Source organism: Zalophus californianus, chromosome 10, assembly GCF_009762305.2.
Source record: "Zalophus californianus isolate mZalCal1 chromosome 10, mZalCal1.pri.v2, whole genome shotgun sequence".
NCBI classification, from domain to species: domain Eukaryota; kingdom Metazoa; phylum Chordata; class Mammalia; order Carnivora; family Otariidae; genus Zalophus; species Zalophus californianus.
The window spans coordinates 95237262-95252529 of record NC_045604.1 but is presented as its reverse complement, the minus strand read 5'-3'; the positions used below and the strand labels follow the sequence as shown (position 1 = coordinate 95252529).

General features: G+C 55.1%; 1 protein-coding gene across 1 annotated transcript in view; it reads left to right on the top strand.

Annotated features, from left to right (window-relative positions):
• Nucleotides 1–15268, top strand: part of GTF3C1 (general transcription factor IIIC subunit 1) — a 71586-nt gene that overhangs the window by 23799 nt on the left and 32519 nt on the right. The window contains exons 7-12 of the mRNA XM_027609858.2: nucleotides 6063–6230; nucleotides 7988–8103; nucleotides 9185–9491; nucleotides 10121–10338; nucleotides 12462–12598; nucleotides 13481–13634. Of these exons, the coding sequence (XP_027465659.2) occupies nucleotides 6063–6230; nucleotides 7988–8103; nucleotides 9185–9491; nucleotides 10121–10338; nucleotides 12462–12598; nucleotides 13481–13634 (1100 nt within the window). The remainder of the gene's footprint in view (nucleotides 1–6062; nucleotides 6231–7987; nucleotides 8104–9184; nucleotides 9492–10120; nucleotides 10339–12461; nucleotides 12599–13480; nucleotides 13635–15268) is intronic.

Genomic DNA, 15268 nt, shown 5'->3' with positions numbered 1-15268 from the left:
TGATAAGAAAACCAAAGCACAGATCCCTTGCCTCAGGTCATAGAGCGAGGAAGGGCTGGTGTGGGAGGTTTGAGCACAGAAGGTGTGAGTCTCTAACCAGGGCCCTCTCTACCTCCCTCAGAGAAGGAAGGGGCAGAACTGATGGGCTGTGGGGGCTGGCCAGTGAGCGCTTGGGGCCTGAGCAGGGGCAGGGGAGTCGGAAGATGTGGGCTCCCCCTGCTGGCCTTCTCTCCAGTCCGTCTTCCACATCCACCACAGAAATAACTTCGAGTCGTGCCTATGGAATAAAGGCAAACCGGGCTACAGAATAAAAAATACAAGATTCATTGCTTGGCCTCAAACTTCTACAGTCGGCCTTCCCCTTCATCTCTGCCCTCCCACCACCCTTTGCCTGCGTCTGCCTAGTCAATTGCCGTGTGTCCTCTAGCATCCCCCTCCAGAGTCCCCCCTCTCAACCTTCCCCTGCCCAGCCCCACGTGCCGCCTCATTTCCTAACACTGCTGCGGGTACAGCCCTGAGCCTCCTAGCTCCTTTCTCTGTAATCAGGGAGCATTTAGTGTGCTTAGTTCATGAGGCTGAGCGCCTTGCCTGCATTCATTTCCTCTGGTCCTTCCCAGCAGGTGAGTCCAGCCCTGCTGTTAGGATTATGCCTATTTTAGAGGAGGAGCCTGAGGCTCAGAACGCTTAGCAGATTGCCCATGGTAGAGCCAGAACTCAAACCCTGGCTTGTGTAAAACCCAAGCCGACTGCTCACCTCCCCTCCCCTCCTCTCTCTCAAACACCACCCTGTGCAGGGCAGGAACCCTGTCTTCTTCATCTTTATGTGTTCCAGGCCCAACACAGAACAAATGCTTGAAATTGAAGTAAAGGCCCCAAGCAATCTGATATTTTCAGCCCCAGTGATGAGGTATGACCCTTGATCCTCAAGAACTTGAATTTTCCAAGGTTGCTGTAATGACCATGGTAATGATAAGAACAGGAGTGAGCGCTGTCTATTGAGCATACTTGTTTGCCAGGTACCACGGTACTGAGCACTCTGAGGAAGATACTGTTCCCATCCCCGTTTCTAGCTGAACTCACTTAGCCATGGTTATCCAGCTGGTAGGTGGCAAGGGCAGGTTCTCACCAGAGACACTCCAGAGCCCATATTTTTTTCTTTTTTAAGGTTTATTTATTTATTTTAGAGACCAAGAGAGCAGGGGGAGGGGCCGAGGGAGAGGGAGAAAGAAACCTTAGCAGACTCCATGCTGAGTGTGGAGCCTGATGCAGGGCCTCATCTCTTAGCCCTGAGATCATGACCTGAGCAAACCCGACTGTGCCGCCCAAGGGTCCCCAGAGCCCAGATTTCTAACTGGTTCTATCACCCTGGGGTATGGGCTGCAGCACCCTCCCTCACTGGGAGTACAACCCTGAATTCTGTGTGTCTAGCCGTTACCCAAGGCTGTTCCCTCCTTATAATGTCCCATGGGCTGGTTTCTCATTTCAGTTTCCAGACTACCTGAATGACGCCCTAGCACTGACCATCCTAGGCTCGTCCAGGGGTGGGTGGGTGTGTGTGTGGGTGTGTGTGGGTGTGGCAGGACGGGCATGTACACTGAATATACATATATACATAATAGGAATATATGTAACCTCTCCCCTGGCTTACCAGTAGGACTGTCCCTTTGTTGGTGACATCCAAGAGTGAGTCTGCCATGGTGCTCATTTGTTCCCGTCCTGTTTTTGTTCTCTCCTGGGTTCATCACATGGAGAGCCCCAGTCTGCTAGGTGGCCAGGTGAGATCTTGGTTGGGAATGTGAGAAACACAGGCTGTTGGTCCCACTTCACAGCAACTCTGGATTTCCCTTACAGGGAATGGTGTTTTCCGGTGAAAATTGGGAGTTGCAGCCCTGCCAGGTGGCCCAGTGTGGGAGAAAGGCCACTTTCTAGGTCTGAGACATCCATTAGGTCACTTGACCCCTCTGAGCCTGCTTTCCTTTTTCATAAGATGGCAGTAGTCATGTGCAGAACCTGCACGATGATTAAAATAGCTTCTGCAACCACCTGACACAGTGCCTGGTGCATCCTAGGTGCTCAGGAAGGATTCACTCCTTCCCTTCTTCCTTTCTGGATCTTCAGAATGTTGAAATGAAGCCATTCTTCTTTCATGTCATGGCAAGCCCATCCTGGATCTTTGGCAGAAAAGTACTATGTGCTTGGTTTGTGTGAAACTGTGGACATTAGTGCACACTATATCTTTATTTTTTAATTTTTTTTAAGATTTTATTTGAGAGAGAGAGTGAGTGAGAGCGAGCACGAGAGGGAGGAGTGTCAGAGGGACAAGCAGGCTCCCGCTGAGCAAGGAGTCCAATGTGGGGCTTGATCCCCGGACCCTGGGATCATGACCTGAGCTGAAGGCGTTTAACCGACTGAGCCCCTTTAAGATGCCGAGAATGTGCAGTGATCTGGTTGGTTCTCTCTTGCCTTTTGTTCCTGGAAAGTAAGCCCTGCACCCAGGCATCTGTGGTTGCTATTAGAAGGCCTGTGATTCCTCCGATAAGGGTTGCTGGTACTGAGGTTGCAGACACAGTTTGGGTAAATGATCGGGGTTTCCTTGTCTGATGGATCCAGTGCTGTTGGGATTCGTGGCAGGGAAATCAGCCATGCTGTGTGGGATGGGCAGAGCTGCAGACCCCGTGGCCCCAAACCTCACCAGCAACCATCTGGATGGCCTTCTGGAAGCACAGCGGCCTCGTGCTGAGCCCAGTCTGAGCTGCTTGAGCTGAACTCTCCACTGAAAGTACGCTGTCATGGGGCTTACGGGGGCCCCCAGCCTCGGACTGTGTGATCTGAGGGGTCAGTTCCCTTAAGGCCCACGACACAGCAAGGGCTCACTGGTAGGGTCGACTGCTGCGTGCCCCCCTCCACAGACATCCTGTCCGGCCATCTTACCACTAATGCGGGGGGTAGAGAACCTCGGCCTCTCACTTCACGAAGCTGAACACAAAGAGCTCTGCTCAGTCATTCCCCAGAGTCTCGGGTCGTAGAGCTGAGATGACCCGTGTCTGTGTGACTCTGGAGCCCAGGTTGGTCCCAGTGCTCCTTTGTAGGTCTGGCCGTCCTGGCTGCCGCCAGTGGGGCCATCAGGACAAGGCTGGGACGGGACGGGCATCGAGTGCTGTCAAAGCAGAGGGGAGCCCAGGTGCCGACTGGAGGCTGTGAGGAGCAGAAGCCGGGAAGGCCGGGAGGGGTTTCCTTCATGGCCCTTTGGATCCACGAGGATGTAGTAGCCTCTCTCCCCCACCACGTGTGCTGATGTTGAGCGCTGCTGGGTGTTCCATCTTTTCATGGCCAGTTAATCTCTTAAGGAAGTTAAAACGGGGTGGCAGACCTACGCTGGGCTGTTGCTGAGCGTGCTGGTCTGCTGCCCCTACGTGCTGCATTGGGCCGCCGCTCCTGCAGAAGCCAGCATCGCCTGCCCCGCGTCACCCACTGTGCTCGGTCACATGGATGCCTCTGAATAAGGGGCCGTATGTTGTCCAAGGTTTGGGACCTGGGCTCGGAAGCCAGACTGCCTGGTAAATCCCAGCTCCTCCCTTGCTAAGGAGCGGGAGCTTGGGCAAATGCCTTAGCTCCTGGTGTCCTCAAGTGGGGAACGGGATGGTAGCTGCCACCTCCTCAGGCCGCGGTGGGGACCAGCTTGTATAACACACAGAGAGCTTCGATCGGTGTCCGGCACGCTGCATGCGTTCAAGCAATGGTGTTAGGAGCAGTCTCTGCAGGCACTGTCTGAGAGGCAAGAGGGGGGCTGAAAGGCGTGGGAGGGGCTTGGGTAGAGAACAGGGGGAAGACCGAGTGGGGAATGACTCAGTGGTTGGTGTTCTGCCTGTGTGCTGGGTGTGCTGGCTACTAGGAGGAAATCTCAATGAAACATGCAGTTCTGGTCACTTGAGCCTTGAAATAATTTTCACCCATACAGACGGGCCCAAGGCTCCCCCTCGTCGCCATGCCTCCCCTCCTGGTTGCTTTAGGCTCCCATCTGGGGAGGGAGAAATGGAGGGAGAGTGCAGGGCAGGGACCCTGAGCAAAGGGCAGAGCCCTGGGAAGCAGGAGAACATGAGAGGGCCTGGCAGGTGTGGAAGCCAGTGCTGTGACGTCATGTTTCTTCTCTTGAAAAATCACGAACGGGGGTGGAGGGGGAGTGTCTTTGTGAGGCGTGTCTGTCACTGTGAGGAGTGAAGGCAAATCAGCACCAGGCTAAGGCTTCCCACACTTCTGTGACCATTTGCCCTAGGCCTGCCCTCCGGGAGGGTTCTAGTGAGTCGGCCTTGGCCGGACCCTGCTCTGAGGGTAAGTCTGATGAGTTCAGGGACCTGAGATGGATTACTGTTTGTGAGTTTCACCTGCAAGCCACATGCTCTGCCCCCTATGAGACTCCCTTGCCCCACTTGCGGTATTGTACCTGACCTTGCTCAGAGGTCAGTCTGCCGTGGTTGGTGTGAACTTTTCCCACCCCATGGGAAGGCCCCCGGTGGCCACAGCTCCTGCACAGAGGCACTGGGTGGCAGAGACCAGCTTTACTGTGCCCCCTCCCGCCCCCGTACTGGTACCTGGGTTATGTCCCTCGGTGTCCAGGTGGAGAAACCATCTGCATCCCTGCTCTAACAATTACCGCAGACTTAGTGACTGCAGACAGCACTGCTTTATGGTTTCACAGTTCTGGAAGTCTGAGATGGATTTCCTAGGGCTAAACTCAACAATGTCAGCAGGGCTTTGCTCCTTCAGCAGGCTCTAGGAGAGAACCCGTTTCTTGGCCAGTTCCAGTTTCTACAGGCCCCCTGCGTTCCTTGGCGCCTGCTCTCTCCCTCCCATCTTCAAAGCCAGCGGCCTGGCATCTTCCAGTTCTCTCACTCTGATCCTCCGGCCTCCCTCTCTGAGGACTCTCACATTGGTCCACCAGGATTCTCCAGGATAAGACCACCCCCACAGCAAAAAGCCTTAACTCACGCCCGCAAGTCCCTCTTGCCACAGCGGGTAACGTATTCACAGGCTCCAGGTCACGGGACTTGGCCGCCCTCGAGGGGTCCTTAGTCTGCCCCCACACTCCAATGTCCTAGCACCTCTTAGTGAGGGATCATTTCTTCTGCAGTGGAGACCTGTGACCCCGCCCGAGTACCTTTGCCCTTGTTGCTTACAAGTTCCAGAGAGCTTGGGCAAGTCATGTCATCCTCTGTACCTCAGTTTCCCCGTCTATATAATGACTCCTGGCATTGTCGGTATCACACGAGTGAGTTCGCACTAGTAAACTGTTGAGATGTTTTCACTCTCCCTTGCGGCTTTTCTCTTGATACAGCCATGGCCCAAGCTTGTTACTTTTCTCACGTGGTGCTTGCGTGGGTTGGGTGTGGGCACATTGTGAGTGTCTGAAGGGCCATGCTAGCCCACAGATCGGCGGCTTGTCGGTTCCCCACCACTCAGTCCCTCATTGTTTGTGTGGTTCTGGAAAGCTAGCGCACAGAGTGCTGTGTGGACCTCTTTGGGCTGGCAGCTTTTGCCTCCTCCTGGAGTTTTCTTGGAATAAATTCCCACTCTTGGCATCACTGATCAAAGCCTTCCAGCAATCCGCTCAGAGGGTTCTAGAATGCGTTTACACAGCCACCGCAACTTCCTGGCAGTGGGTCTCCCCTTAAAAGGGGAGAAGTGGCTTTCACCCTTTGGGCAGTACTGCTCATGTGCCGGGCACCTTGCTGGGTGCCGGGGAGCCGGCGTGGACAGACAGGCCCGATTCCTCCTGTCGCAGAGCTTGTCTCAAGCAGGAGAAGGCTGCTGTTTGGTTAATGGGACTGACACAGCACCTCATTATTCTTCTCATTTGCATTTCCTTGTTTACTAATTATACGGAACACAAAACGGTTCTGTGGAGGACACGTCCAGGTCTTGTGCCCCAGGACGTGCCATTTTCAATATTCTGAACTCGATCCGTTCTCTGGGTGTCTGTCTCAGCTCTGCCCCCTGCCCCCTGCGCCCCCCTCCCCAGCAGTGTTCTGCTCATTGCTAGAAAACATGCCATGTTGTGTTCCTAGGGACAGACGTCATGGTGCGCTGCCTCAGGCTGCTGAAGGAATTTAAACGGAAGGTCGAGGATGACCATGACCAGGACGACGATGAGGATGAGGAGGTCATCTCCAAGGCAGTGCCCCCGGTGGACATCGTGTACGAGCGGGACATGCTCACGCAGACCTATGAACTCAGTAGGTCCCATGGGCGAGCACCTGCGGGTGTGTGACTCCCATGCGCTGCGGGTCCAGAGATGTGTTGCCCACGTGGTGAAGGAAAGGGCTGTGTTGTTGAGAGTGGGACGCAGCAGGGAGCCCCATGGTTCCCTGGAAGGGTCGGGCTTTGGGTCGGATCTGAGTGTGGTAGAACGGTAGCAAGGTCCCTGAGCCTCCGTTCCCACGTCTCTACACTGGGGATGATATGCACCCCAGCGCATGAGGGGGACTGAGTGAGGAGTCGTATCGGAATGTCAGTGTAGAATGTCAGTGTAGTGCTCCTCTGTGGAAAGCACTCAAAAACTAATACTACAATGCAAAGATTCGAGAGCCACCCCCATCTTCTGAAATTGGTCTAGACTTAATGCAAGCTCGGAGTCTAGTGATGGCGGGAGGGTAATCATCTCTCCCCACTCCTCGCCCTTTCCCTAGACCCCCTAGAATCCACTAAGACAGCAGTGACCCAGAGCCGTAGATGGGGTGGCCGCGGGTCCCTGTGGGGAGGTGGACAGAGGTGGTGCAGTGGCCATGGGACACGAGTCAGCAGCTGGTACGAAGCCACACCGGTGAATCAGCACAGCCTTTTTGAGGGGCTTTTTGGCATTTTTTATCAACTCTTAGTATCACTCCAAATGGGTTCCTCAGAACACAGTTTGGGAAAAGCTGCCCTTAACCCTGTCATGCCTACTTTGAGCACGTTATTCGTTTGATATGGTGATACATCCTTGTCCCCTCTTTTGATTCTTTTTTTGAGAGAAAATGCAAGTGTGCACTTGGTTTGGGGGGTGGAGGAAGAAGAAGGGGAGAGAGAATCTCAAGCCGACTCCACGCCCAGCATGGAGCCCAGCACTGGGCCCGATCTCACGACCCTGAGATCATGACCTGAGCTGAAATCAAGAGTCCGACGCTTAACCGACTGAGCCACCCAGGCAGCCCCCCTTTTATTCTGATGTTTATTTTTGTGCAAGTACAAGGGCTGCAAGCTCTCCTTTATCCAGACGGCTCATACCCGGCAGCCTCAAGCGTGCACTGCAGCAGAAATAAAGCGAGAACTATTTTCTGAACACAGAGCTTTGCCGCAAAGCCCACCCTGTGGTTCGTGCACTTTGTGGGGCGGGCCTCCTGCCTCCCCTGCCCCCACGTCCACCAGGCTCCGTCCTGGAGTTCCCAGTCCCAGAGCCACTGAGTGAATTTCAGAGGGCTTCTTGGAGGCACAGACAGTGACAGCATGTAGTAGGGCAGGAGCTGCCAAAGTAGAGGGAGCCAGTAATAGAGCACAGTCGCCTGCCGCTCGCCTACCGCGGGGCCCGGCGGCTTCGGGGTCCGGAATGCCTCTGAGTCTGCCCAGAAAGCCAGGGAAATGGAAAAAAGCTCTTAATTAAAATTTTTTAAAAAAACAGGATCCGTCTCATGTATCTGGCAAAGTCCCCAGGAAAGAGCGAGCTCCCTGCTGCTGGGCAAAAGTGATGGTACCAGAGCTGAGCACATCCACAGCCGGTCACTTACCATTTACTGTTCTGACAGGGAGGAGGCAGCCCCAAAGCATTAGCTTTTGGGAGGAGTGTTCAAGGGTTCTTGGTAGGGTAGGGAGAGGAGACAAGAGACTGTATTCTGCATGTTGGCTCCACCACATTGACGAGTCTGGGCTTCATGAGGGTGGCGGGAGTGGACTTGGCCTTGTGCAGGAGGGCTCCTTTGCAGAGGCCAAGGCTCACGCCTTATATCGTTTCCCACAGTTGAGCGCAGAGGCACGAAAGGAATTTCCCAAGCTGAAATCCGAGTGGCTATGAATGTGGGAAAGCTGGAAGCAAGAATGCTGTGTCGTCTTCTTCAGAGATTCAAGGTTGTCAAGGTAACATCATGAGTCACGCGCACGCTTCATAGCGTCTGGGTGCACACGGGGCGTGATAGCCAAGGGCTGTCTCAGCCGGTCTCGGTGGCAGGTGGCTGCCCACAGGCATGTCATGGCCCCCCCCCCGCCCCCCGCCGACTCCCTGACACTGGTTTTTGTTGGTTTTCACTTTTTCAAAAACAGAATCAGTCTTTAAGCTCTGAAAAGTCAGCAGGAGATGTGGCCGCATGGGGGGCATAGTCGTGTGGGGACTCCCAGGAAGCTGGCTAACCTCCTACAGCCCCTTTAGTCAAAGCAGGTACTGTCCAGGGGCTCTCTCCACTCAGGCCTCCCTCTCTCTCATCACTTGCCTGGCTCCTGGGGACAGCGGGTTGGCTGACCAAATGCATCTGCTGGTCCCCTTTCAGAATTCATGCCTGCATTCCAGCCCTTATCCTTCCCTCTCTTCTTGCCAACATTTTGACCATTTTGCTGGAAGGCAGGATTACAGTCGAGCTAATGATTGCAGAACGCTTGGCGTGTGCCTTGGCATGAGCTTGGCATATAGAAGGTGTTGCTCTTCCTGCCATTAAGGGCCTGGGGAAGCCCCTTTTCCCCTGTTCGAACAGGGAAGATAAGAATGAGTGTGGGTTGGTGATGGCCTCATCCTCCCCCCCCAAGGCAGGGGCCGCATGGAGCTGTTGACCTCCAGTCCGTGAAAACATTTCTGAACCCTCGAATCCTGCATAGCTAACACTCACTGCTCCCTAACCACTTCCTGCAGGCCTAGCCCGTGCCAGGCACTGGGGAGTTGGGGAGGGCCAAGTTAGGACCCTGCCCTCAAGGAGCTCACGGTTCTGTAGAGCAGACCCAGACTCAGGATTGCAGTGTGGAAAACCATCTCCGACAGGCCTGTGGAAGCAGCACCTGAGAAATAAGCAGACAGGAAGACAGTGAGGGAACGTCAGCGGGGCCGATGCAGGGCCCCAGCAGTGACAGGGGAGGTGCAGGAAAGATTAGGAAGCAGCCCCTGGCTCACCCGCATGCCTGAGTGTTGTCGCGCGCTCCAAATGTGATTGAACACATCTCATATCCCCTCCAGGGGTTCATGGAGGACGAAGGGCGTCAGCGGACCACCAAGTACATCTCCTGCGTGTTTGCAGAAGAGAGCGACCTGAGCCGGCAGTACAAAAGGGAGAAAGCCCGGAGCCAGCTGCTGACCACAGTGAGCCTGGCCTCGGTGCAGGAGGAGTCACTTGTGCCTGAAGGGGAGGACACGTTCCTCTCTGAATCTGACAGCGAGGAGGAGGGCCGCAGCAAGAGGAAAGGCAGAGTGTCCCAGAGTGACGGGAAGGCCAACCTGAACGCCAGTCTCGGGACCCAGCCTCATCAGTCCACCTCAGCAAAGGGTAGGGGGTGCCCTCAGGGTCAGCGGGGGGAGGGCTGGTGAGGCTGGGGGCGCATGTGTGCCCTCCGTCTGAGCTGCTGCCAATCCCGCCTGGCTCCGGGGATGTTCAGAAAACAGCCCATTCGGTTTAGCAGACACTTGGGGATCTCCTTGGTGCTGTCCTAACTGGGGACCTGTTGGTGTCACATGATCACATAATCCTAAATTTGGAGGAGATGGTCATGTGGTCTGTCTCCTGGCTGCTTGCAAGTCAATCCTCCTTGGCCAATGTTCATTTTGTTTTGTTGTGTTTTTACTAGTAAGGGGATGCGATCCAGTCAACTTCCTCCGTCCCCTACCCTCCAGCCATCTGACGAGCCCTCGAGTTTTTAGCTGAGTTAGAACTTTGTTAAACGTGTGGTGGGTGGAGCCCATGACAAGTTTGCAGGTCTGGCGTCCAGCTAAGCAGGGCAGTGGGGTGGGGAGGGGCACCCACCCTGCTCACTTGGTCCTGCCCCCGAGTCCTCCAACCATCCGCGTGGAATCCTGGGCCCGCGTGGGGCTGGTCTGGCTGCCGAGCGTAAGTGCCCTTCTTGGTGGCCCTCGAGGGGGCTGCATTTCACTCACGTTCCCCCCACCCCTCCACTGCAGGCAGCTGGAAAGTCGGAAACCTCCACCCACCGAAGAAGCAGCTGCCTTCCTCCCTGGGGGCAGCCGAGGAGAAACGCTGCCAGAGCTCCGCAAGCAGGGACAGCCCGCAGGACCCCGGCAGCTCCGCAGATCCCGGCGTGGCCTTCGGCTCCCGCTGCACGAAGAGCAGCAGCGGTGACATAACCGTGATCGAAGAGGTCAGGCTCGAGAACCCAAAGGTGAGTGCTCACGGTGGGGCTGCTGACAGGCGGACCTCGGCCTTCTCAGTTCTGTACGCACGAGTCACGGCAACAGCGGCAAAGCCAGTGAGGGTGCGAGCACTGCGTGCTGAGTGCTCCCAGCCAGAAAGCGGCACTGTTGTTTACATGGCCTTGTCATTTCCAACCACTCACTCTATTGAAGTTTATTTTGGAAGGAACATTTGTTTAGATTAGCGGTTCTTCCCACTCTCGGCTGACTTAGCCTCCCCGGGGACATCTGACATGTCTGGACGGGGCATGTCTGCTGGTCACGGCTGGGGGAGTGGGGGCCGCCGGCATCTGGTAGGTGGAGGCCAGGGGGTGCTGCTTAGTCTAGAATGTGCAGGGACAGCCCACAAGAGAGAGTTAGCCAGCCCCAGATATCAGCAGTGTCTGCACCGAGAAGCCCTGCCTTAGATGAATGGCCAGCGTCATTTGCCATGACAGGAAGGTAATTATAAAATAGATCAAAGAAACCCCAAACTGTTCAGTACGTTCTGGCCGGATACTGTTGGGTGTCACCAGGTTAAAGACGCAATAGAATCAAATGCTTTCCATCAGCGTAATTAGAAGGATTAAAAAGGCCATTGACACAGGAGCACCACTCTCGTGATGGGATTCAGTTCACCTTATGCTGTCCTTTGTCACTTGAATGTGTCTCCTGTGCTTCAGAAGCATGGTGTCAGGACGAGGCAACCCGCGCAGGGCACAGCTGGGATCGGGGCGGCTTTACATGCTGGTCCTGCTCTTTCGTGGAGGCCTCAAGCACCCCATCAGAGCGATGTCAGCTCTGGACCGGGGCGAGATGGGGAGGTCCTTGGGGAGTGGGCGACTTGCCTGCCCAGCAGATGCAAAGTGGGGACAAGAACCCATGTGTGTGGAGCTCCCCCCTTGCTTCTCCCTCACTGGTGTGGAGGCCTGTGCTTTTGGTACCAGCCTTACAGCAGAAGCGATGAAGCGTGGGGTGCAAAGGCTTTCTGTGGATTTTTCTAGAAACTCTGAACCCCTTCCTCACCTTTGGATGCCATAATCTCTCAAGTCCTGGCTGGGACTGTGTCTCACTGAAGAAGCTAGGCCTGCCAGCAGGTGGATCCAACAGGTTCCGGAGGGTCTGCCTACCTTGCTCACCTCCCCACCTCCTTGGCACCTTGTGATCAGGCTCACGTGTCTCCAGTAGCACGCACTCTCCCTCCAGGTCCTAGAATGCCTTTGCCTGGCTCAGCTCTTTCTCTTCCTCTTAGAAATCTGTTCCCAAAGTCAGAGCAGAATGCTGTCCCTCTTTCTGCCTTGTGCTGAGAAGGTGTGAAGGCCATATCTGGAAGGCTGTTGGTAGAGCACCTCTATACCTTGCTCTCCAGCCACCGCCCCCCACCCCCGGCAGGTGGCCAATATACTCATGCGGCTCCCCTCCAAAATGTTTGCTCTAGAGCGGGAGAGCACAGAGGTCTTTCTCCTGGGCCCCTTCTTGAATCTTGAGCCCTTTTGAGCTGGTTCCCCTTCAGGAAAGAACTGTGCCTCTCCTGAAGTCCTGGCCCTCAGCAGGGAAGTGATCTGGGGCTGGCTGTTCTGACACGAGCAGCGAGCAGCCTCCTCGAGCTCGTTCTCATTCTCCTGAAAGCACCGCTCTGAGGAGGGCATCCAGCGCAGGAGGCCCTGGGCCACCGTTGGGTGCTCATTTGTACCAAGTGATTTGCAAGGAATATGTTGGAGTCGGGATTTCCCTTCCCTTCAGGGGACCCACGGGGGTTTTAATAGTTCTGATCCAAGGGCAAATGGAAGGAGTTCACGGAAGCACTTAGAGGACAGGAGCCATGAAGAGAACCGTGGGCATTTGGGCAGGAATGGGAGAGCGCGCGCACAGCCCTCTCCTCCCTTTGTCTCATTTCTCACACATCCTAATGTACCGAGGGACAGCTGCGTGAACCCAGAAGCCCGCCTCTGCTTCTGTCCTATATTCCCAGAGAGTCACAGCCCTCTGGACTTTCCTTCTTGAAACGTGGGCGTAGAAATTCCCTAAAGAGGCAAAGCGCACCTGCAGGGATGGTGTCTGGCTGCCTAACCTCACTGAGCCCATTGTGTTCTTCTTTTGGTCCCTGCTCTAGGAGAGTGGCAGTTCCCAGAAAACGGGGAAGCATGGCCCAGGCCAAGACAAACCCCACGAAACTTACCGGCTCCTCAAACGCAGGAACCTGATCATAGAAGCCGTCACCAATCTGCGCTTAATCGAGAGCTTGTTCACGTAAGGAGCCGTCTGTTTGTCTTGTGCTAACAGTAAATCTCAGGCCAGCTCGTTATCACAAGCCACAGATATAACCAAGAGGCTTCTGCATCCCTGTGTGGTAGAAAGGATTTGGCACTTGTTCTAGTGATTCAGGAAGTTTAGACATTGAGGAACATCGAGCCCCTAGACGGGGAGAGAGTGAGTGAGCGAGAAGTGGAAGGTGGGGAAAGGGCAGGGCTCCTCTCTTTCCTTGGAGAAGAAACTTAGGCAAATAATCGAATCAGCTTATAAGCTGTTCTTAGTTCTGCATGGAGCCTTTGGTTCAAACGCAGTCTGATACGAAAGCAAAAACAGAGAGGCAGGTAGAGCTTGTCTGTCTGGGGTGGCTCTGTGCACGTAGAGGTTCTGCACTCCTGTGGGGTCCTTCTAACCCACCATCACCACCGTCTCCTGGGCCGCATCTTCAGGCTGGGGAGACCGTGTGCAGATAGTGCTACCTTCGTCCCCTCGTCTGGACCGTGAGGGGTTTGGCCGGACATTGCCAATATCCTGCTGGCCCTGCCATTCAAGGATCAGTGATCTGGAAACATCACTGCAGTGACTCAGTAAGATCTAGACAGTGAGACACACGAGGAGAGGAATCAGAAAGAGCTGCGGACCTGAGTATTGACAGCAGAACACTGGACCGTCCTGTGTCTGGGAGTTAAATTAGCACGGAGACAGGGTGCAGACAACCCCATCACGGCCCCCAGGGTCCCCATCATTGTCAGGAATCACGCTCTCCCGTTAGGTCCCAGGCAATGGCACAGCATGTGAAGCTGCTGGGAGTGGCGGCTTGCCTTTAGCTACCTCGTGATGAGATTATTGGGAATATTAACTTCATATTTGGTGACACCCCAGGATTCAGAAAATGATCATGGATCAGGAGAAGCAAGAAGGTGTGTCTACCAAGTGCTGCAAGAAGTCCATTGTCCGCTTGGTGCGCAACCTGTCTGAGGAGGGCCTCCTGAGACTGTATCGGACCACGGTTATTCAGGATGGCATCAAGAAGAAGGTACACTAGGCTCTCCGGCACCCACCATGCTAGCCTCATGCTATTGGCTGTTTTCCTGTCGGGCTCCTCTTGTCCTTGTCCGTTTTTACTTGTTTCTTTGTTGCTAGTAACTCAGTCTCCTGTTGTGCCTCATCATCTGGGGAGCAGGGGCTGTGGGGGCAGGAAACCCAAAAGAGGAATAACTCGCTTGGACCTCAGAGCAGTAAGCACAGGCCCGAGAGCAGGTGTCCAGCGCCCAGGCCCGCCCTGAGTGACAGGAAGGCAAGTAGGACACATCGAAGTCCAGAGCAGTGCTGGCAGAGATTCAGCCACGTTGAGCAGGTGGAGGGTGTAGGCCAGCACACCAAGAACAATTGCCACGGAGACGTGAGGAAACGTCCCCGAGGAAGTGACAGTTGGTGACTCAGGACACACTGCGCACCTGTAGATCTTCTGGCTTCAGTTTGTCTGTTTCTGTGAAATTTAAAGTTGGGGGCCATTCCCATAGCAACTGGAGCTCAGCAGCTCTGCACATATCCTAAGGCGTGCGTTTTCCAGGGTCGGAGGAATTGGAGAGAGCCCTGCCGGGCCCGGGGACCAGAGGGAAGGTGCTGCGGGCACAGGCACTGGTAATGGTCTGACCCTTTTTTTCTGGCTGCGTTGTAAATCTCTGCCTTAAGAAAGCTGTGCTTTGATGTGGTGTTTCCTTAATAAGCTGGTGAGGTCGTTTCTTCTTTTTTACTTTATTTTATTTTTTGGAGACAGTTGAAGTTTGAGAAACACAGAGCAGCGTGAGAAATCACTTACACCGTTTCTGCCCTTCCAGGTTGGCAGCTCTCATCAGTTTTTCTGTCTGCTGTTGAGTCCCCTTGACCTTGCCCTTCTCCTGTCCCCCCCACCAACCTGCCACTCCTCCCCTGGAGCAGGCGGGGGATCCTTGTGCTGACCTCTCTCATTGAAAGACAAAAAGCCCCCACCCCTCAGCAGCAGCCCCTTAGATTTCTGTTCATCTTCACAGAGCAGTTATTGGGTGGGGGGGGTAGGTAGCCTTCTCAGGACGGGGATGAGGGCAAGGAAATCTCCCCCAGTCTAGGAGTGGCCCAGGGATCCACTGTGCCCAGCTCCAGTTTGGCCTGGTGTGCACCGAGCGGAATGGAGGGAGAGGGTGGGGCCAGAGCACCACGAGTAAGCACCGAGGATCCCACGACCTCAGACATGAAGGCACCAGTGCCGGGCCTGCTGCCACAGGCACTGCTGATGTCACTGTCCTAGTAGCCTGTGTGCCCGGCTGGGGAGGGCTGCAGTGCTGTGCATTGGCCTCCAGAGTCAGCTGCAGTAGCTCCCCGGCACTTTGTCCGGCACATAGAGCCCGTGCTGCCGGTGGGCTGCCTGCTGACCCCCTGGAGGTACGTTGATTGGAGCTGCCGGGTGGCAGCACCCACTTAAGCCTTTGCTTCTATGTCCTGCCCTGCCCGCTGGGCCTTCGGGGACCGGACTGACCACTGTGCAGTGGGGGGACGGGAATGCGGTGTATTTGTACCATGCTTGTAAATGCTCCAAGGTGTTGCCTACCTGCATCTCATTGGAGCCTCACAGAAGCCCCCAAAAGTTGGCAGGGCATCGAAGAAGGGTCCCCATTTCACAGATGAGAAGCT